This window comes from Schizosaccharomyces cryophilus (assembly GCF_000004155.1).
Source record: "Schizosaccharomyces cryophilus OY26 unplaced genomic scaffold supercont4.3, whole genome shotgun sequence".
Lineage (NCBI taxonomy): Eukaryota > Fungi > Ascomycota > Schizosaccharomycetes > Schizosaccharomycetales > Schizosaccharomycetaceae > Schizosaccharomyces > Schizosaccharomyces cryophilus.
Window position 1 is genome coordinate 672189 of NW_013185626.1, and position 20247 is coordinate 692435.

General features: G+C 38.7%; 9 protein-coding genes across 9 annotated transcripts; 2 read left to right on the forward strand and 7 right to left on the reverse strand.

Moving 5' to 3' along the window:
- Nucleotides 1–92: 92 nt before the first annotated feature.
- On the forward strand, nt 93–1331 carry SPOG_00308 (uncharacterized protein; the record flags this gene model as incomplete). The annotated part of the gene is made up of 2 exons (XM_013167817.1): nt 93–1107; nt 1240–1331. The coding sequence occupies 2 exons, from the start codon at nt 93–95 to the stop codon at nt 1329–1331; spliced, it is 1107 nt and encodes a 368-aa protein (XP_013023271.1).
- Nucleotides 1332–1471: 140 nt separating this feature from the next.
- On the reverse strand, nt 1472–2583 carry SPOG_00309 (translation initiation factor eIF2 beta subunit). The gene is made up of 2 exons (XM_013167818.1): nt 2545–2583; nt 1472–2442 (listed from the first exon to the last, which is right to left on the reverse strand). The coding sequence occupies exons 1-2, from the start codon at nt 2572–2574 to the stop codon at nt 1507–1509; spliced, it is 966 nt and encodes a 321-aa protein (XP_013023272.1). The 5' UTR covers nt 2575–2583; the 3' UTR covers nt 1472–1506.
- A 109-nt stretch (nt 2584–2692) lies between these two features.
- On the forward strand, nt 2693–5271 carry SPOG_00310 (uncharacterized protein). The gene is made up of 3 exons (XM_013167819.1): nt 2693–2937; nt 3020–3515; nt 3581–5271. Exons 1-3 carry the CDS (start codon nt 2853–2855, stop codon nt 5067–5069), a joined length of 2070 nt encoding a protein of 689 aa, XP_013023273.1. The 5' UTR covers nt 2693–2852; the 3' UTR covers nt 5070–5271.
- SPOG_00311 (uncharacterized protein) lies at nt 3234–8113 on the reverse strand. Its single transcript, XM_013167820.1, has one exon. It carries the CDS (start codon nt 7867–7869, stop codon nt 5380–5382), a length of 2490 nt encoding a protein of 829 aa, XP_013023274.1. The 5' UTR covers nt 7870–8113; the 3' UTR covers nt 3234–5379.
- Nucleotides 8114–8569: 456 nt separating this feature from the next.
- On the reverse strand, nt 8570–12145 carry SPOG_00312 (homeobox transcription factor Phx1). Its single transcript, XM_013167821.1, has one exon. The coding sequence runs from the start codon at nt 11460–11462 to the stop codon at nt 8907–8909; it is 2556 nt and encodes an 851-aa protein (XP_013023275.1). The 5' UTR covers nt 11463–12145; the 3' UTR covers nt 8570–8906.
- Nucleotides 12146–12629: 484 nt separating this feature from the next.
- Nucleotides 12630–15042, reverse strand: SPOG_00313 (tryptophan synthase). Its single transcript, XM_013167822.1, has one exon. The coding sequence runs from the start codon at nt 14978–14980 to the stop codon at nt 12887–12889; it is 2094 nt and encodes a 697-aa protein (XP_013023276.1). The 5' UTR covers nt 14981–15042; the 3' UTR covers nt 12630–12886.
- A 742-nt stretch (nt 15043–15784) lies between these two features.
- Nucleotides 15785–16453, reverse strand: SPOG_00314 (aminoacyl-tRNA hydrolase; the record flags this gene model as incomplete). Its single annotated transcript, XM_013167823.1, has 2 exons — nt 15785–16325; nt 16365–16453. The coding sequence occupies 2 exons, from the start codon at nt 16451–16453 to the stop codon at nt 15785–15787; spliced, it is 630 nt and encodes a 209-aa protein (XP_013023277.1).
- Nucleotides 16454–16858: 405 nt separating this feature from the next.
- On the reverse strand, nt 16859–17656 carry SPOG_00315 (U1 snRNP-associated protein Usp101; the record flags this gene model as incomplete). Its single annotated transcript, XM_013167824.1, has 1 exon — nt 16859–17656. The coding sequence occupies one exon, from the start codon at nt 17654–17656 to the stop codon at nt 16859–16861; it is 798 nt and encodes a 265-aa protein (XP_013023278.1).
- Nucleotides 17657–17782: 126 nt separating this feature from the next.
- Nucleotides 17783–20166, reverse strand: SPOG_00316 (mRNA decapping complex catalytic subunit Dcp2; the record flags this gene model as incomplete). The annotated part of the gene is made up of 2 exons (XM_013167825.1): nt 17783–17815; nt 18037–20166. 2 exons carry the CDS (start codon nt 20164–20166, stop codon nt 17783–17785), a joined length of 2163 nt encoding a protein of 720 aa, XP_013023279.1.
- Nucleotides 20167–20247: the final 81 nt, after the last annotated feature.

The window sequence follows — 20247 nt, forward strand, 5'->3', positions numbered from 1 at the left end:
CCTCTTTCTTGGTGTATCCCTAAACGGAGAGAGTGGTCTACTACAGAATTAAAATAAGATTATTAACTGTTCTAGTGAATAGAAATTGCCAAATGAGCTACAACGATATAGAAAAATTAATCTACTTCAACAATCACTTTCTGTCTGAATTACCAGAACCCCACGCTGTTTTTAACAATTCTTTATGTTTTGAAAACTTTAAAACTTCAAACACACTACCATTTGAAAACCCATCAGACTGTTACTCTCTGCATACTGCTTGGGATAATAATGCAGAATTTCATGCTGAGGCAGGTGGTATCGAAAATTCGCGTGATGCCAGTGGTCCTCTACAGGATGTTAAAGAATATTTGAAAGATGATTTACATGACGGTTCGGAGGCAGAAAATGGAAGAACAAGCAGCAAACTATTAAATCATAATACCATCGAAGAGAATCATTCCGAAACGTCCATGGACAGAGCTCTTCAATCAAACAACTCCATTTATAATATTCTTTCAATTACGCCCTCGAATTCAAAGATCGCCATTGAAAGTCAAGTCGGAAATCGTCCTCATTTTAGTGATTTCCCAACCGCCAAAGAAAATCGATGTCTCTTACTAACAGCTCCCAGTGAAAAACCAGTCAGTGATAGCAATGAATCATGCCCGATCACTATGAAACAAAGAAATGCCTGTACCCGTCATTATCTACCATATACCCCGATTCATCCAATGTTCCCTTCATTTTACTCTCAATTACCTAAGCTTTCTCTGTTCCCCCTTCCCAAATATCCTTTGGAAGAAGATGTCAAATACATCAAGTCCTGTCCCATAGACGATTACTATTTGCCCAGATATACCCGTGGCCAGGGTAAGAAAAAAGAAGGCCTTTGCCCAATTTGTTGTTTCCAGAAGAAAATCGTTTGGCTTCGCACAAAAACTAGCGCATTCTGGTATCACATGAACTTTTTACACGGTATTCATAGTAAAGGAAGACCTTATCATCCGCCCATTGAATTTCGTACAATTCCTGTTCGAAAGGTAAAGAGTATCGTCGGACTACCTGACAGGCGTCAAATCGTTCAGGGGAAATGCCATCAATGCAAACGTTGGATTCGTTGCCAGGGTACGTCTGAAACAAAGATTGCAATCTACAATTATTTGCACAGAATATTCTTTCACATTTTCTTTTGTTTTTTTACCTTTTTATTTTATTTTGCTTATTTACATGACAAAGGCACATTACTGACAATAGCAGGTCGAAAAGATGTCAAAGTAAAAGTTCCTGAGATATTTTGGTGGAAACATGCACACAAATGCCATTCAGTAGACCCGAATAACTTAACTTAAAATTAAAAAATTTTCATGAAACCAAGAAAAAGATGACTGAAATATATGAACAGCTATTGTTTAGTGAATATTTAATTTTTTATATATACTATGAACCTTAAACCCACGATAAACCGAAAATTATCATTTCGTAATAGTACACGAATATATATGAATTTTTTTTATCTCAAAAAATCTAACTAACGTGCTTTCTTCTTCCGATTTGGGCTTGGTAACCTGTCTTGATGGGCTGCACAGAACGAACAGATCCACAAGATTCACAAGTCATAAAGAAAATTCTGTTTTCCTTCGTAAGAATAGTATCTGGAGACTTGCAGGTCTTGCAAGTAACGTATTCAACAATATAACGACGAAGAACGTTTTCCATCTGCTTTTGTTGGAAACGACCTTTAATAATTAAACGAGAAGAACCATCAACACTACCACTAGTACCCAATTCTGCAAACAAAAATTGAATCACATGGTCTAAAGAACGATGCATACGCTTGGCGATATCACTGATGTTTGCAAAATTTGTCTTTTTACCTTCACGGTGAACGGAAGGAGGCACAATAGTATATTTACGCTTTTCACCAGCAAGCTCAGGGTTATTAGTACGGAGGAGGTTGAAGAATCTGTTAAGCAATTCAGGATAGTAATAATCGCGGTCACTCTTCAACCAAGCATGTTCGCCCATGTTTTCAGAGTCAAAGGTCTGCTTGCTAGCATCGGCAGCATCGCCGGTGGAAGAAGCTTCCAACTCCTTATCGAAGGCAGACAAGTCAGAGGATTTCTTCTTCTTTTTCTTCTTCTTCATAGACGCAAAGTCTAATTCACCATTATCATTGAGAACTTCCTCGCCTGTTTCACCTTCGGCATCACCAGAAGACTTCTTTGACTTCTTTTTCTTTTTCATACTGGCAAACATGTCCTTCAACTCGTCAACTTCGCCCTCGGCGACAGGCTCAGTCAATCCTTTGGAATCTTTGCCATCATCATCTTCCTGCTTCTCATCAGAGGATTCGTCGGCAGGAGAGGATTCCTTTTGGTCCGGGGAATTCACTTCATCATCAAAAGCAACCGATTTTTTCGTTTTTTTCTTTTTTTCAGGAAGAGTGCCGTTAAGACCAACCTATCACATTTATCAGTAAGTATGCAGTTCAAAGGATAAATTATTCCAAAAAACAAATCTTTATTTAACAAAATCCATTTTTTTAGCTAGTATTTGACTTACCTGGTCAATTACGGGTTCTTGTTCAGACATGGCTCTTTTCAGAATTCAAAGGCAAGTTTGGATAATATTAGCCATCCTGGTCAAAAACAAAAAGGCTCGAATTTGGAATGAAAAAATACATAAGGCATATTATAATATTCTATTTGTGAATTATATTTATTTTTTCTCTGCGTATTCTGTATCTTCCACAACAAGGGTTATACTTCGACCATCCGTTGCTTTTTCTTTGTTCCTCGGATGCCCAGATATATAAAGGACGCGTCGCTTCACCAAATTGTGATTTCAACGGAACACGTAGAATAACCAGCATGGATTATTGGAATCAAGACAATATTGATTTGGCTCAAGTAGAGTTAGTATTTAAAGAATTGGCGTCTCGCCTTGAACATTTAGGTATTTTTTACAGTTTCTTTAAAACATCTTTTGAACCTTCTTTTATAATGGTAATTGTATAGAAATTAACATTAATTACTAGAAATGGACTCTAGCAATATTCTATTTCGGATTGCTGTAGGATCTCATCCCGACAAATACTGGGAATCCATAGCGTTTATACGCGAATTTTACAAAAACTTAGAGAAAAAGCATAAAACTGAACCACATGAAATACAAAACCAAGTGCGACTGTTGAGTGAAACCAGTTTAATATCCTGCCTTCGTTGGATTCTTCATCGTATTCCAGGAGGTGTAATTACATGGCCTACTTATAAACTTTTCCAAGAAGCAGAAGCAAGGGCTAATTTTCCGAGTTCTGGATTCAATATTTTCATGAAACATGCAACCAAGAATACCCACCATATTCACGTGCTAAAATATTTTTTAAAACTGATGATGAGTCTCTCCGCAAAGATGGCTACTAGCGCACAAGTCCATGAAGGATCATCTTTGGAATTGATAGCCCAAATCGCTAGTATTTGGGCTTTCGAATGGCCTCGCATGTCGTTGCAGGATACACTCGAATACTGGAATAAGTAAGCTTTGAATATTTTTTTTATTGATACAAAAAGCCTCCCTTACGTTTTGCTAACAACAGTAGATGCTCCAATGCTTGCTTTCATCTTCTTCTTTGTTATATCAGAAGCATGGATAAACATGATCAACCAGGGTTTTCCTGCTTGCCATATACCTTGCAAACTCAAGTTCAGAATTGCAAATATCCTCCTCCTGCTACAAATTATCTAAATGAGAAAGCTTCTTTAGTAAGCTTCTCTCTTAGTTCCTATTTTTCAAGGGATCCTTTAGAAGTCATCCAGCTGATTTTTCAAATGCCTGTACCACGTAAGATCTCTTCGTCTTTACCTCGTCGCTTTGAAGACGTGCAGACTAATTGTTTGTCCACCTTGCAGCAAGTTAGCAAGCGTACGTCCTATCATTCCGTATTCTCCATTCAAGAATCGGCATGGTCGAATTTTATCACCAATGGATTTGAGCATCCAATTGCTCCAACTAAGTCCCAAGAAACAGTCTATTCGATATTATCTGGAGAAATTTCACCTTCAGGTTTTCCTCATGTGGCACCGTTAGACCAGGTTTCCTCTTTAGATCAGAACATCGTCAAACAATGTTCTTTTGAAAGTATAACACCTGTCAAAGCTTCAAAAACCCTTTGGTGGCTTTGGGTTGAATCTCGTTGCCCCGAAATTCCTGAATCGAAGCGAACTGCCTTCATGAATTGCACTATGATGCTGGATAAAACGGATAAACTATTGATTTTCGAACAGAGTCTTCCTACTACAAACTTACTAACTCAGCAGGATGATTATCATGCAAAAAGAACAATCTTAAACAAAATTAGGTCCTCTTTTAAACGTGTTATGAAACCGAAAAAGTCTCAGAAAAAAACATCTATGCTTACTAACTCTCCAAGAAGAAGCTGCCAGAGCGTGTTGTATGAAAGTAATCGTGCTGTTTTACTTCATTTGGCCGATCAAATGAACCAATTATCATCAAATGATGTTTACAAGAATGATGTTAAACCATTAAAAGTCATTTCTGAACATGAGGAAGATTGGGACCCTGAAGCAACGGGATACGTGAATACTCTCTTAAATTGGGCAAACCAACGACAGTCCATATACGATGAACCGATTAAACTGTTGTACCCAAACAATATTGATTCTCGTCAATCAAATGACGGAAAGTCTTCGTCTTCGAATTCTTCTAACAAGTATATGTCTTCATCATTAACTGTGACTAGTGATAACTCTTCGATCACTGGAGGTTCTACCTTTTCTTCGATTGAGAGTCAAACAAAAACCACGCCTGCCGGCTGTAAAGTTCAGCCCACTGTCTTACACAGAAACAACAAACCTAAAGGGTTGCCTACTATGCTTGCAAAGAAAATGTCTATCAGCAAACCTCATAGTGTATCAGCTATAAAATCTGAAAAGACTGAAAAGAATATGCGACCACCATTGAAAGATTGGGATTCAGCTGAGACGCTATCACCTATGTTTACCAAAAACAATGGTTCAGCCAGAAGCAGTCCTTTTTCTCTCGATCGTACACTAAGTACACGTGCATAACTTATGAAACATTAAACTGATGTTGTCACAATTAAGGATACCAAAGGAGTATATAATTTGGTTGACTATTGCAAATCTTAATTTATGTATACCGGCGAAATTTAAACTAAAAAATTTTACATTATAATCTAAGAAATATATCTGTTAATCACTATAAATTTTAGGAAAATAGAATTAATATAATAAACAAACTTGATTGAATGGTTTTCTTATAATCAAGTCGAAATTATCGAATTATAAAATGAATAAATAATTTTTGAACAATAATTTGAAAGTAATTTTACACCAACAATATAAAAAAACCAATAAATCAAGTCACTGCTGTTTGGTGTTCGAAACCACCGCGCTTTCTGGTAGGGGCATCAGTATGATGGTACAAAACTTCTGGAGAACGTTGCTCTTCACCAAAACTTGCAATAGAGTGGTCAGTCATACTGTGCCTACGAGTGCTTGGATTTCGAGGAAGTGGGATCTCAGTGACGTTTCCAAGGGCCATTTGATCACTTAAGATTGTTTGGTTTAAACTAGCATTCGTAGGAGGCTGTTCCCCAGTTGAGGTTCCTGCTGTTGTCGGTCGATTCTTAGAGGAGCCACGCTTTGACATCTTAGAACGTCGTGAACCGCGTCCAGCGGTACCGACAGCACTGGCACCACCCATAGTACCTAAGCAATCATAGATAGGGGAATGCCAAGAAGAACCAGAAAGAGCCAATTTCCTTAGGCTTTCGGCTTTCTGTAAATCATGGGAAGGAAGAACGATGCCGCTAAGTATGCTATTCTGTTCGTGAAGAGCGACGCGAACTTGAGTTGGTCCAGAAGCTTTAGAGCGTTGTTGCGCTGCTGTCAATTTAGAATATACAGTCTTACCATATACCTTTGTTCTAGAATCCTGCTCTTCTTTAGGTCTTCGAGATTGCTTTTCCAATTCGTTTTGGGCTTCTTTGTGAATGTCATAGCAATGTCTATCTAGTTGCTCAACAGATCGTTGGATAGAGACTTCCATAGACCTTGCTACGGTTCTTCGGATATAAGTCATCATTGAAGGCTTCAGAATATTCAAAAGAGCTTTGTGTCTTGACTTTCTAACCTTAAGCTTAATGTTATGAACATCCACTTTGACATGGTCTACTCGAAAGAACGAACCAGGAAGGTCGCGATTGGTAGCTTTAGGTATTGCTGACAAGGCAAGATCAACAACCATCCCTTGCTTGTGGATAGCAAGATCAACGATGCCTTGATCAATAAACTTAGGAAATCCTTGTTTACGCCTAATGTAGTAATTGACATTTCTGAGATCAGTCTGGATATGGGCAAGGTGAAGGTGAACTAAGTGATCTTGAATAGAGGAGACATTTCCATAAGGGGAAAATCTCATGAGGTTATTGTTACGAATTTCCGCAATTTTTGGAAGGACGTTAACCGTTTGAAGGTTAAGGTTTTCTAGGACAATGTCAAAAGCAGGTTGCTCGATTTCAAGGCGAGGAATAGGAAAGTACTGAATTCTGGCGAGGATGACGGGTATGCTTAATTGCAAAATCTCATAGACCATATCCTTTTTCAAAGATGTTTCACCACCCTTTCGTTCTACCAGCTGATTATACAATTTCTTGCCATCATTTCCTAATTGTCGATAACTTTTATCAGAAGCTGCGCTGTCTGCAACGGATTTACCTTCAGAGCAGAATTCATCCCAAATTCGCTTATAGCGTCCTTGCAGGAATCCATTTCCGCGATCATAAAGCTCATTATACTCGTCCGTGGCACCCTGGCTGACGGCATAACCTTTTTTCAAAACAAACTTTCTCAGAAAAGCATAACAGTCTCGGAACCATTGCTTAAAATCTTCGTCTTGTTGAGCACTATGATGGAATTTTTTGAAAATGTTAATAAGAGGCGTGAGGGAGTGATTAACAATATTTTCAAGGAGCTCTCGAAGATACCTTATGGCACGCTCGGTATTTTCATTGGTTTCAATTTGCAAATTATCTTGCTTGTCACCAAGCTCATTAACAAATCTTTCAACCAGACCAAAAAGGCTCTGCAAAGGATGTTGATAAGCCCTATCCTGTTGTAATTCGACGACTAAGGACTTCAGCTTATTCATAATTTCTTTCAAGTTGGACTTCGTTTCCTTTTTAACTTCTTCTGTTTGGGGATCATTCAAAATCTTTCTACCCTGTTTTTTTCCTTCCTCTTTGACGTTAGAGGACGAGGGAAGTTGGATGCCATTGACTTTCTTGGTTTGCGGTAACTTTGTGGGTTCTTTCTGGCCAATTTTCCCTTGCTGTGGATCCCACTGGTTGAACTTTTGCTCTGTTAACTTCGAACCTTGGCGACCAAACAGTGCAAGAACATCTCGCAAAATCTCACGCAAGTGGGTGTTGTTAAAAAATAAAAGAAAAAATTGTTTAAGGTCTTCACGATTAAAGTCTTGACCTTCCATATTTTGACTCATGTCGTTCCAAACATTTTGTGCGTTGGTTGATGCACTGGATTGCGTCAACTCATAAACAGCATTTTGCAAAAGATCACCTCGGTTCTTTCTTTCCAACATCAAATATGTATCATCTACCAGCTCTGCAAACTGGCCAAAGAAGCTCCGGGCATCTTTGGACATGTTTCGTTTTACGTCCTGAGCAATTGATTGAGAGCCCTCTGAGATAGTTGAAAATAAGCCACCTAATTGCTGGTTATTCGGCATTTTGCCCACCGTTAGCGCCTCCCAAAGGGCAAACAACTGTAGCCCTTCTTGCATATGCTCATTTTGCACGTCTTCGTTTGTCGGATAAGCTACTGTCATAGTCTAATATGTTCCTAAGTAAAATGCCTTTCCTTAAATTGAAGAGTTGTTCCCTGGATCTTTGACAGCCTTATTTCTTCAAGTGTTTCTTTTACGATTATAATATGTTCCACCCAAAAGGTTTTTCTTCAGTCTTAATTAACTTCTCTTATATCTAAGCTTTTCAACTTTGAATCAATTATAAGAACTTAAATAAAAAAAATCTACCTGGGCCTCCTTTCCTGTTTATGTACTTTGTTTTTCGTTACGTTTGTAATGACTCACAGTGAAATGATAATGACGTTCCTTCCTGTGCAATATGACCTATGATTCTGTCCTTTGTTTCCAGCATTCTATAAAAAAACATTATACTCGCAATATGATGATTTCATAACATCGGTATAACAAAACGGCGAAGAAACTTTTATTGTCGCATCTCCAATGTTGTAAGAAAGATGACGTTGAGAATCATTGTTCCTTTTCCCTTCGTTTATTGAAGACTTTGATCTGTAATTAAACAACCTATCGGTATAATGCATTCTGGGGTACTTCGCTTCCTGAGGAACATTAAATTGCGCTAATAAACACGATTCTGTTTTTGCGCATAAACCAAGTTTTCTCGTCATTCTAATGGATCTTTTATTTTCCTTTCTCTCAACTTTTGATTAAAAAACCGAGTGCTTTGGAACGATCTTACGAGACTTGTATCGTTACATGCTAAATATGAATTAATAAGTCATCTCATTGCTGGTTTGAACAAGAAATAAGGAAATAAAATTAATCAAAGTGGAATCGTCCAGCGATATAAATAATCATAATATCATGCATGCATAAAATAAACACAAGAATAAAGCATCAACTATATAAAAAAAAAATTTAAAAGGTCGCATTCTATTTCAATCCATATACCGTTCCTCCAAGCGACAGACAACCTAGGCCTTTTAAATTATATCTTCTGTTGTCATTATTTCTTTCTTTTTTTTTTTTAATAATGATGCACCTGAAACTTCAAGCGAATATCGACAAAATTAGTACTGTTCCAAGGATTCCTTCATGGTCTATTGGGGAATGTTTCCCTGAATACTAGATGTCGCTTCCTCTTGTTTAACCGAATCAGAAGGAATCATCTGCGGGTACAATGAAGTGCTTTGCTCTCCTTCATCTTTAATCCCAGTGTTCTCTGGTACTGTAGAAGCGCTAGGTATCCTAGGCGTCTGCAGATGCAGCTGCGGAGCTCTTCCAGAAAACCTGGTTTGAATTTTCGGATACTCAAACGGATATTCTAAAGGAATTTTTGCTAAATTATTTTCTCCTTCCACAACTCCAACACCTGATTCCATTCCATACGTCGAGTTTTCCATGCCTGTACCCGCAGGCAATGTATCCACTGGCGAACTATGTTGCATAAAGAACCCATTTTCAGGGAATTGGAAAGTATCAGAGGAATTAACCTCTCTCTTTTCTTCTCTTTCGTTCCTTGTTTCAGCGTTCATATATATAACAGGATTTAACTGAGAAAAACTTCCTCTAGAAAATGGATGCATTTCAGATGGTGCTGATAATGGAAATGATACATTTGAATTGGTTTCAAAAGGCCTAGAAGGCTCAATAGCGCTTCGTACATTCTCGGATGGAAACGAAGAATCATTAAAGGACATATCTTTTTGTGTTCTTTCGGAAGTATCCGCTTTCGGTGATCTCTGAAAATGCAATTCTTGCATTTCTTTTTCAAGAATTACATTTTTCTTGTTTTCCTCTTCTTCGTTCAATATCATACTATGCTCATCCTTGGTTATTCCATGTTCCTGTTCTTGATAGTTTGAGGGGGGATTTAAGCTTTTTTGCAGTTTAATCACAGATCCCAATTCTGGTGAAGCTTCCCGAATCCGGTTTAGCATTAAAAATATACTGCCGGCGGGCCCAATTAAAGAATGAGATAGCACTTCAGAGGCTTGGTTTCCTTCGGTAAAATCAGTACAGTTTTCCTGTCCCTCTGTAGTTATCATATGAAAAACAGGAGGAATTGTCAACTGAATGTCAACTTGAAGCCAAGATTCATTTGGAGCAGGTCTTTCTCGAGCAGGAACCGCAACGTTCAGCTCACTCAACAAAGGATCATCGACACGGGTCACATGTATAGATTCAATTACAAAAAATGAGTACTCTATACGGTATTGGATTCCTTCATATTGTATCAGGTATGCAAACAGTCGCTTGGGAGGCGAGTAAAAACACATCAAATCTTGGGGAGCTAAACGCAATCGTTTCCATAAACCAATAATCAGAAGAGCGCATGAAAAATAATAAAATTCAGAGGAATTACTATTGGAAAAAGTTGACTGGTGGCCTTGAATGGATTGCGAAGGAAATAAGCGAGTAGAAGAATATCTTCTTGTCGTAGGCGTAGGGGATACCTTGTTGATCATATTTGGGTTATTATACTGACTTCCTTGTGGAAAACCCTGGTCGAAGATACCAGTCGCATAAGCCGAAGGAAGGCTTGCTGAAACTGGTGATAAAGATGGGAAAGAAGAGGAAGGATATTTCGAAATATTTTTTTTAGCGGCATCAGGAAGAGATGATGGATTCTTATTTGGCGGGTAGGAAATTGAATATCTTTGCTGAAAACGAGGGTCGTTGCTTCCCGGGAATGCATATTTGTATGGAGGATTTACCATGGTGTGTTGCAAGGTAGGATTTTCTAATGAAGAGGGAGCAGGTTTAAATGATGATTGAGGTGAGGAATACGTATTCCAACATTTCCTACTTATTTTTGGGAGCAACGTTGTCATGAATGGTAAAGGTCGACCGTACGTTAAACCGGAGCTGGATTCGGGATTGTTTTCAGAACTGGATTGTACTTCACGCGCAAAGGCCTGGGAAACTTGTTGATTTAAATTATCTAGTTCCTTTTGTTCACGCAACAGCCTCTGACGTTCTTCTTCTTGACGTCTGGATATTAACTTTGCTTTTGCTCGACGGTTCTGAAACCAAATAGTAACACTTCGTTCAGGAAGGTTAAGTTCTCGGGAAATCTCTTCTCGAATAGAAGGAGGCGGATTTGCATCCTTCGCAAACTGACGTAAAAGATAGTTTAATTGTTCAGGGACCAGCCTTTGTTTTTTGCCTTTTGAGATTGGAGAGTTAAGGGACGGTTCAAAAGACAATTCCTTTTCTGGAATAATTGAACTAGATACTGGTAGCCTTGGTTCAGCTTCTTCTGGTAGACTCGTATCTGCAAACGTCTGATTAATTTTAGACGATTCCAAGGGTTTGTCGATATTTGAATAGACTTCGGTATCGAGTGTAACAGTTGGAGCTTCCTGTTGTGGAATTTCTTTTAGATCTAGTCCACGTAGCATTGATTCCTTTGGAAATCCTTGCGCATTTGGAAGATTGGATGATTCTTGACTGGAGAAGGTCGGTATAGAAGAGTTGCTTGGCTGAGTTCCAGCATGATTGTTGTAAGAAGGAGCAAAAAGGAAATCTATATCGTATTGCTTCATGGAAGAATCTGCTTGTTTTTGAATGGGAAGAATGGAATTTTCGGCGACTTTGGCTTCCATTCCTTCATCCATTTGGGAACGATTAGGTTGCTGAAAATATTGCTGCATGACAACCAGCAGAAGAAAAAGAAAAGGAACTGAAGAAACAATAATTCTCAACTAAATAAATGCTTTTCGTCTTCTTGGTATATCGAATTATTGAATACTAATGGGTGCGATATAAGCATACAAATTTGATTCCTTCGATAAGATTAAAGAAAAATAAGGCATAAAGTCGATGTTTTATAGAACAGGCTTCTTTCCTATCCAAACCACTGTAATACGCGATTCAAGGAATTTCTTTTATAACTAAAACCGAACTCGCTAGGTTGAATATTACAACCTAAAACGCAGGCAAATACAAATCACTTAACCAAAAAGAGAAAGAATTAGGAATTGATCTTTTGACAGGCCTGTGGCACCTTCCAAAACAGCCAATTCAACGAATTGCTATATCCAAATCTAGATTAACGTTCAAATAATTCTATAACGAGAGTTTGTATCTAGGTTGCTTTGAATATTTCCTCTGTTCTTATAAATATGCAATGCTAATAAACGTCGCAACTTAAGGATTTCAAATGACCTTAAGCAAGTCAATGATTTCTTGGGCAAACTCTTCTTCAAAGCCAAGGGAATAGAGACCGTTAGACGGGTTTCATGAGGCAATTGAAATTTTTAACAATGCATGCGATGGGCAGATCCTTTTCGTCGAAATGAGAAACCTGGCTTTTTGTACTGAAGCATCATCCTCACAGTAAGGATACAGATTTCATAAAATGACATGAATATGACGCCCTTGGAGTTTGCTAGACTTCCGATAACTTTGTATAATAATATCACTAAAAAACACCGCCCAATATATTTTAACGAGGTTACTGTTAAAAGGACACTGAATACTTTCATCAAGTTTTGCAGTTCAAATTGTATATTTCCGAGAGTATCTAATGCTAATATGTATTATTACATCGAGGCATTTATACCTACTAGTAAATACCAAAATTAGACAAAAAACAGCTTTACGTCGATAAATGAAGTAGTTAAAATAATCAATTGATGCAAAAGAAACGTTTAGGAAAGGTAGTAATACCGGATTTTTGTTTATACGTCAAAAATAAAAGATTTCAATCTTTTAAGTAGCGGTGTAATAAGTTTTCACTCATTATTCATTTTATGCTCTTCAGCCGAAGTTATTCTTACTAGCCTTACTTTCATATACATATACGAGGTTTCGTTAAAAACTTGCTTTATAGAGAATAGATGATATCCACAACCAAAGTTTTATTTTATATATCAAGAAATATTTTGCCAAAAACTCTATCATCTACCAGGAAATTTTTCTACAGAAAATTGTCTGCTGTATCAGTATTAACGTTTAACATTTAGTATGAGAGTTTTTCATTAGTCAAAAAGCATCGGTTTATTTCATATATGTATTGATGCCTTTAAATAAAGATAACAACATCCCTTCAAATGATCGAAAAAGACTCACAAACTTAGAAGCGAAGGTCCCATCCAATTTGAGGTCCCAAAGTAGGCAATTGCTCAGCAACGCTTTCAACGTCTTTATCACCACGACCAGAAACACAGATCACGATATCCTTGTCTTTAGGAAGACTCTTTGCCAATTCCATACCACCATAAATAGCATGAGAAGATTCCAAGGCGGGAATAATACCTTCGCAATGGCATAGAGCACGGAAACCTTCGAGGCATTGAGCATCTGTAACTGCGATGAAATCGCCACGTTTGGTTTCTTTCAATTCAGATAACTCGGGACCAACGCCAGGATAGTCCAGACCAGCGGAGATAGAATGGGTATCTTGGATTTGTCCATCTTCGCGCTGTAAGACATAGGTACGAACACCATGGAATACACCAATTTTACCCATAGATAATGTAGCACTATGCTTGTCTGTTTCAACACCAGAGCCACCAGCTTCACACCCCAAAAGCTGCACCGATTTGTCTTCCTTAAAAGGAGAAAACATACCAATGGAGTTGGATCCGCCTCCAACGCAAGCCACGACGGCGTCAGGAAGCTTGTTACGCTTTTCCTTTAGTTGTGCTTTGGTTTCCTTGCCAATTACAGTTTGGAATGTCTTAACAATAGTAGGGAAAGGATGAGGTCCGATAGCAGATCCAATCAAATAATGAGTAGTATCAATTTGTTCAACCCAAGCTCTAAGAGCTTCGTTTACAGCGTCACGAAGAGTTTGAGTACCGGAAGTGACAGGAATAACCTCCGCACCCAATATACGGATACGGAAAACATTTAGAGATTGACGACGGCAGTCTTCAGCTCCCATATAAATTGTGCACTTCATGCCAAGCTTAGCAGCAGCGATAGCAGTAGCAACACCGTGTTGTCCAGCACCTGTTTCAGCAATAACACGGTTCTTACCAAGACGTTTGGCAATCAAAATTTGACCAATAGAGTTGTTAATCTTGTGAGAACCACCATGATTCAAATCTTCACGCTTCAACCAAATGTGAGCACCACCGCAGTATTCTGTAAGACGCTTGGCATAATCAAGAGAACTGGGACGACCCATATACTCATAGTAAGAGCGGAACTCTTCCCAAAACTTCTCTTCATTTATGGCTTTGTAAAAGGCGCTTTCAAGTTCAATCAAACATTGAGTCAAAGCTTCTGGAACGAACATACCTCCGAAAGAACCGAAAGTTTGAGGAAGGTACATTTCGTTAGCAGGTTCAAGGATTGCGGCAGGAGGAGCAGTATTAACGGCAGCATCAGATGCAAAGCGTTTAGCAGGAGGAGCAGAGGTATCTTGTTGGGTCAAATATTGACAGTATTCCTTAGCATCGTTAGCAGCCTGACCGGATTCAGCCTTAAAAATCAAATCAATAATTTTACTACCGACGACAACTCCATCAGCAACGCTACCCACATATCGGAAATGTTCGTTGGTGTTTACACCAAATCCAACAGCCAACGGTGTATCTCCAGCATATTTGCGAATGCGATCGCACAAATCGGGCAAAGCACTATTGATACTACCAGTAGAAGAAGAGCCAGTGCTACCCATACGGGAGACGACGTATATGAAAGAATCTGCAATAGAAGCCAAAACCTTCATACGCTTATCAGTGGTAGAGGGAGCTACAAGGGGGACAAAGCTAAGTCCTTCTTTAGCGCACTCAGCTCTAAAACCAACAGCTTCCTCAGGAGGTAAGTCAACAATAATAAAGCCATTAGCGCCAACCTCTTTAGTCTTTTGAATGGTTTTAGTATCACCATAATTATAGATAGGGTTGTAATAACCCATTAAAATGATAGGAATGGTAACACCAGCTTCACGAGCACGCTTGACGGTATCAAAGACGGTCATTAAACTAACTTTATTTTTAAGAGCCACCTCATTACCCTTGCAAATGGTGGGTCCATCTGCGACTGCGTCAGAAAAAGGAACACCCAGCTCAATGACTCCAGCGCCTCCAGCTTGAAGACCCTTCATAATATCAATTGTTTCATCAACACTTGGGAATCCACAAGTAATAAATGTTACCAAAACATTTCTATTCTCCTTTCTAGCTTGTAAAAAGGTATTCCTCAATTGTTCTGCCATTGTGCTTGTCTATACTGTACTTAATGGTGTTGGCAAAGAGATGGTTATAAACTTAGGATCGGGAGATCGAAACTGATTTTTTTTTTGACCAAGGTCATATCTTTTATATATCTATTAAAAAAATTTAAGCTTTAAAGATATTTTCTAGCAATAGTTTAACTCTTTTGGGAAGATTACAGAAATTGAAAAGATCATTACTTGAATTTAGAAACACGCCTCTCGTTTAGAGATATATCATGAAATACTTGCTTTCTTTTAACTAAATTGCCAAAAATATTATAATTTTTGTGTCCTATTTATCAAGCCATAATTTCCAACAAAAGTTGTCGTCAAGGAGAAAAGTTTACTAGCTCAGAGCATAGTATTCCTCAAAAAATGTCAACGAACAGCTCATTTTAATCTTTGTAACCTCCTTTCTGCTAAATAATTTCAACCCAATAAACATTTAAAGAAATTGAAGTTAATATGGGGGTAGCAGACAAATAGGTTTCTTGGCAAGATTTAGAATTTTTCAACATGTGGGTGACAAACATTTACTAAAAGCTTGAATATAGATCTTGCATGTACATAGGATTTTTCACAAAAACTCACAAACTCAGTTCAAAATGTATAATTCCAATGTCAAATTTTTAGTAGAACATAGCAAACGTCCGCAAGTTCCAAGTACACAGTTAAAAGTTAACAGAGTTTGACTGTAGTCCAAATATCCAATATCTGCATAACTCTTGACTGAAGGTGAAAGCCATCAATAAGTACGGGGGATCACACAATATGGAAATATATATATTCCTTGTCTTATTTACTTTAGAAAAGCTTAAGACTGCCTGTAACTTCATTAATTACGCTCACCGGACCTGGACCAATTCCTAGAACGGTTGCGGACCCAGAGGCAATTTGAGTACGTCCAGCATCATGAACAATTCTGGCAGAAAGGCCTAGAGACATAGCTTGAGCTTGAAGAATTTGAAGCTGTTCTTCCGATTGTCCCTGCAATGTAATCTTGGCTTGACCAGCTACCTCCCATAGTTGTAATAATTCGGGATCTGTAGCTGCTGCAAGCTTGTAACACGCTAAGGCTGCATGAGCACACTGAGCAGCTATCTTCCCCTTCGTCATGCCCAAATCTGTGCGGACGACAAGCACCATTTTAGTTTGTCCCTCAGCCAAGGCCAAAGCAGCAAGGCTGCTTTTTCCTTTCAGAATTGCGGCCAATTCTGCTTCAGAATCTTCCTCCTCTGTAAAACTTTCTTCGCCTTCACTAGTGTCTTCCTCCTTTCCTGACAAAACATTGGTTTTTTCGCTTTTTGAGGTAGATTCTTCTGTTAAAGCTTTTCCAGCTCCAATTCTAAATTTTTGATAGGCATTTTTCCAGCCTAGAAGGAACCCACAAGAAGTGCCTACAAGCACGCCTGTTGTGAAATATGAAAGGGCAGAAGCAGTAAAAGAATTTTTTACTGAATTTATCAACGACATAGGTATCCTTAAGTTAAAATACTAGGGCCCGATATTGGCACGAACGCTTAAATATGTTTATATAGAATTGGTGGGAAGTAAGGGTAGATGAAGATGGTAATCTTGAGTATAGAATATTAAAACATGTCCCATAAAGAAGAGGACCATGGACAAAAAACGAAACTCCTTCTTTAAAAATTGAAATAGTTGATTAGACACTGTAAAAATAGCGGTAAGCTTTTGAATTTTTAAAAAGCACTATGGAGGGAATTTCACGTAATTTTAACTAAATTCTAAAATAGATTAAAACGAAGGTATCCAAAAACTTCATTATGGGTTACAGTCATTACGGATCATGTCAGGAATGGAAAAATAGGTAATCGCGCCTATACCTCATATCGATGTTTATTCCAGTCGTTTCTTATTTTATTGGTACCTCCTGCGCTTTGGAAAAGAATCACGCCTGTCATAACCCAAACCTGCTGTACGAGAAGAACGAGATCCTGACATTCTCGAAGACAACGAGGAGCCCCCGGGAGGAGGACCACCGCGAAAACCACGATAGCCACCACGAAAACCAGTATCCCCTCTATATCTTGAGCTCCGTTCACGAGGGGGACGCTCTTTAGTATAATGTCTACCGCCTAAACCACCGCCTAATTTTCGAGGCAACCAACCTTTCACAGTCCGACCACGTTCAACATCAACGACAATCCTTCTTCCTTGTAATATTAACCCCTCAGCAGCGCGATAAGCAGCCTTCAGGTCACGTTCTCGTTCAAATACTACAAAGGCATACCCCCTTGACTTACCAGTGGCTTTGTCTCTGACGACGCGAATTCTCTCAATTGGACCATAATGTATAAATTCTTTTTCAATGTCTCCTTCCCTGGTATCATAGTTTAATCTTCCTAAAAACATAGTTTTATAAGGATCACCAATAACATGTCGGTCATCATCAGGTTTCCATTGTCGTATCATGGACCGTAATTTCTCACGTTGTTCTAATTTCTTTTCTTCTTTACGACGAACTCTTCTCTCTTCAAGAGTTTCCGTAGGCTGATAATTATCATTGTATGATTTTGCTAATTGTAAATATTTTGCTACTCCAGAAAGGTGAGGAGTAGACCGTTTTTCTGGCGCAGCATCTGAAGGCGGTAAGTACCTTAAAGGAGGCCTAGGAGCAAACAATGCCAATACCGTTGATGGTAACTTTTCGGTCATTTTTCCAACATTCCCTTGATTTTGCTGATAGCAAGCTTACAGTATGTATCTTCTTAATACCTCGGCCATCTACTATTATATTATACTATCAAATATTTATAATATAACAAATTCAAAATGACTAGATTATTTAACAATTAATTGAATAATCCAAGGAACCTGCAATATATTTATTCTTTTTGATTATACAAATCTCGCATAGTAATCCTCTCATTCTACAAACAACCTCTTACTAGATAATCACTAAATAGCCTCATCAATTATAATTAATTCATGCAATACATTCACAATCAAAATATATACACCTCTATACCACTTCTGTATAACTTTCAACAGGATTAAGCTTAAGAGCGTAACTAAACTTTTCTTTGGTTCCTTACTACGCTTTGTAGATAAGAAAGGAAGTATTCATCGGATGACTTTTCAACAGTCTGCTTGCTTTTGTCATCAACTTCTGAAGATGGAGCCCGCTTGAGGATCTTTACAGAACCAGGGAAGGTACCTGGTGTAGTTGGTTCTTGAATTGAATGATCAGCTTTTGCTGTAAGCTGTATGGGCACCTCAGTTGATGTATTAGCCATAGGCTGGACTGAACTACCCAGTAAAACGTTCTTCAGGGCTTCCGTCTTTTTTTTCCTTGTAGCATCATTATCTTCAGCTTCGCTCTTGGCGTCCAACTGAACACCTCTACTTTTTGGTTTCGGTGATGCTTTTGTTTCTAAAGGTTGGGCTCCGTTTAACTCGTTATTAGTAATGGCTGATGAAGATAAGTTCGAAGGTAGAGAGAAGGTTGATGGGTTCAACAACGCTTCAAGCAGCTGTTCAGAATGAGACGAAGGTTGAGTAGAGAGCTTGGAAACAGCAGGTTTATTTATCGTCTCAGCCTTTTCAGGGACATTGACATTATTGTCGGGCTTAGGAGTGCTTAGTAAAACGTTGACCAGCTTTTGAGAAGAACCATCTCGAGAAGTTGGAAAAGAATGAGCCGGTTTAGGAGAAGAAATCATATCTAAAAGTTTCCTAGAGGAAGCGTCATTCTGTGATCGATTTAAAGAAGATTCATCGTGAAAGCTTTTCATTTTTTGCCGATGTTGTATAGTAGGAAACGGATCAATCATTTGATTCGTATACGCAGGAATCTGCATGTTCAAGCTTGGGTGAGTATCATTATAAACTTCACGCTTTTGTTCAGGCTTGAAACTCTGAACAGATGTAGTAGTTGGCGGATGGAAAACCTCATGATAAACTGTTTTGGGAGAAGGAAGATCCATAGGAGAAGGCATAGTTGCTTCAGGACTTGAGTTTTCCCTGTTTTGAACATAAGGGCTAGAGTAGTCCGGAAATGGCGGTGGAGGGGGAGGATGGCTGAAAGAAGTCGGGAATTGTAGATTGGAAGCGACATTGGGCGGAGGAGGACCGGTAGCAGCGACCCTGGGGAAAGATTCAGAAGGGTTGTGTGGGTCTAAACCAAGATATGCAAATGGATCAAATCCGTAAAGAGAGGGTCCGTTTGGCCAAGAATGATCTAGTTGTCGAGGGGGCTGTTGGGGGAGAGATGAGACTGGTAAGATTGGAAGGGACTGTTTAGGCTCTAAATTTCCATTGAGTAAAGTAAGTATTTTTTGTTTAATGTCAACTGGAGGAATTTGAGGAACAGCCTGCTGTTCCATTGGTTGCGAGATAGGTAAGGGTATAGTGGTAAAAGCCGTGGATGATTTCAAAAGAGAGAAAAGTTGGGAAGAAGCGTCAGCATCAACGTCAACAGAAATACCTTGTTCTTTGGTAGTCTTTGTAGCCATGTTGCGTTTCTTGATCCACTTCTTAAGGGGAGTCAAAAAGGGAATGACCATGTAAAACTTGTTTTTTACCGTATCGGTTTTGGACTTTTTGTAAGTGGGCAAATCAGCCAACATATGCCACTCAATTTTGCTAATTTCTTTGCGAGTTCTCGATTCAAATACTGTATCTAAAGACATTTCTGGAATAATGTACAAACGGACATTTTGTCCACGGATTGTCATTTCGATGTACTCATTAGGATTGATGTGGCCCATTAAATCGAAACCAGTTTCTTCATAAACCTCACGAATAGCACAATCTACGTCTGATTCATCTTTGTCGATCTTTCCTTTAGGAAACCCCCACCCAGAGGAGGCTTTCCACCCTTTCACGAGAAGACAGCGTTGCAATGACTTGTCGAGCAAAATCGCTCCTCGAACGGGAATACGTGTCTTGTATCGTAAAAAATCATCAAAAGCTTCTTCATGAACTTTACTCCATTTCCATAGTAAGGGACAATGGGCAAATAACCTTGCACTGAATACGCGTAGTCCTAGGGATGGTAATTGATCATTCTGTGCACGAATAAAATCTTCATAAAACCAGTGTGCTTGTTCAATCTGAAAGCAAAGCCTTTCGACACTGCTTTGTTCTTCAGCCGGTAAATTCAAAATGAACCGTGCAGACAGATCATCGAGCACTTGCGAAAATGTAGCGTTCTTAAAGGACATCTCGCATCAAATCTAAGAAATTAAATTAAATAATACAAAGATTAACAATTAAATCCCGGTTAAAGCACCGTCTAAACTTTA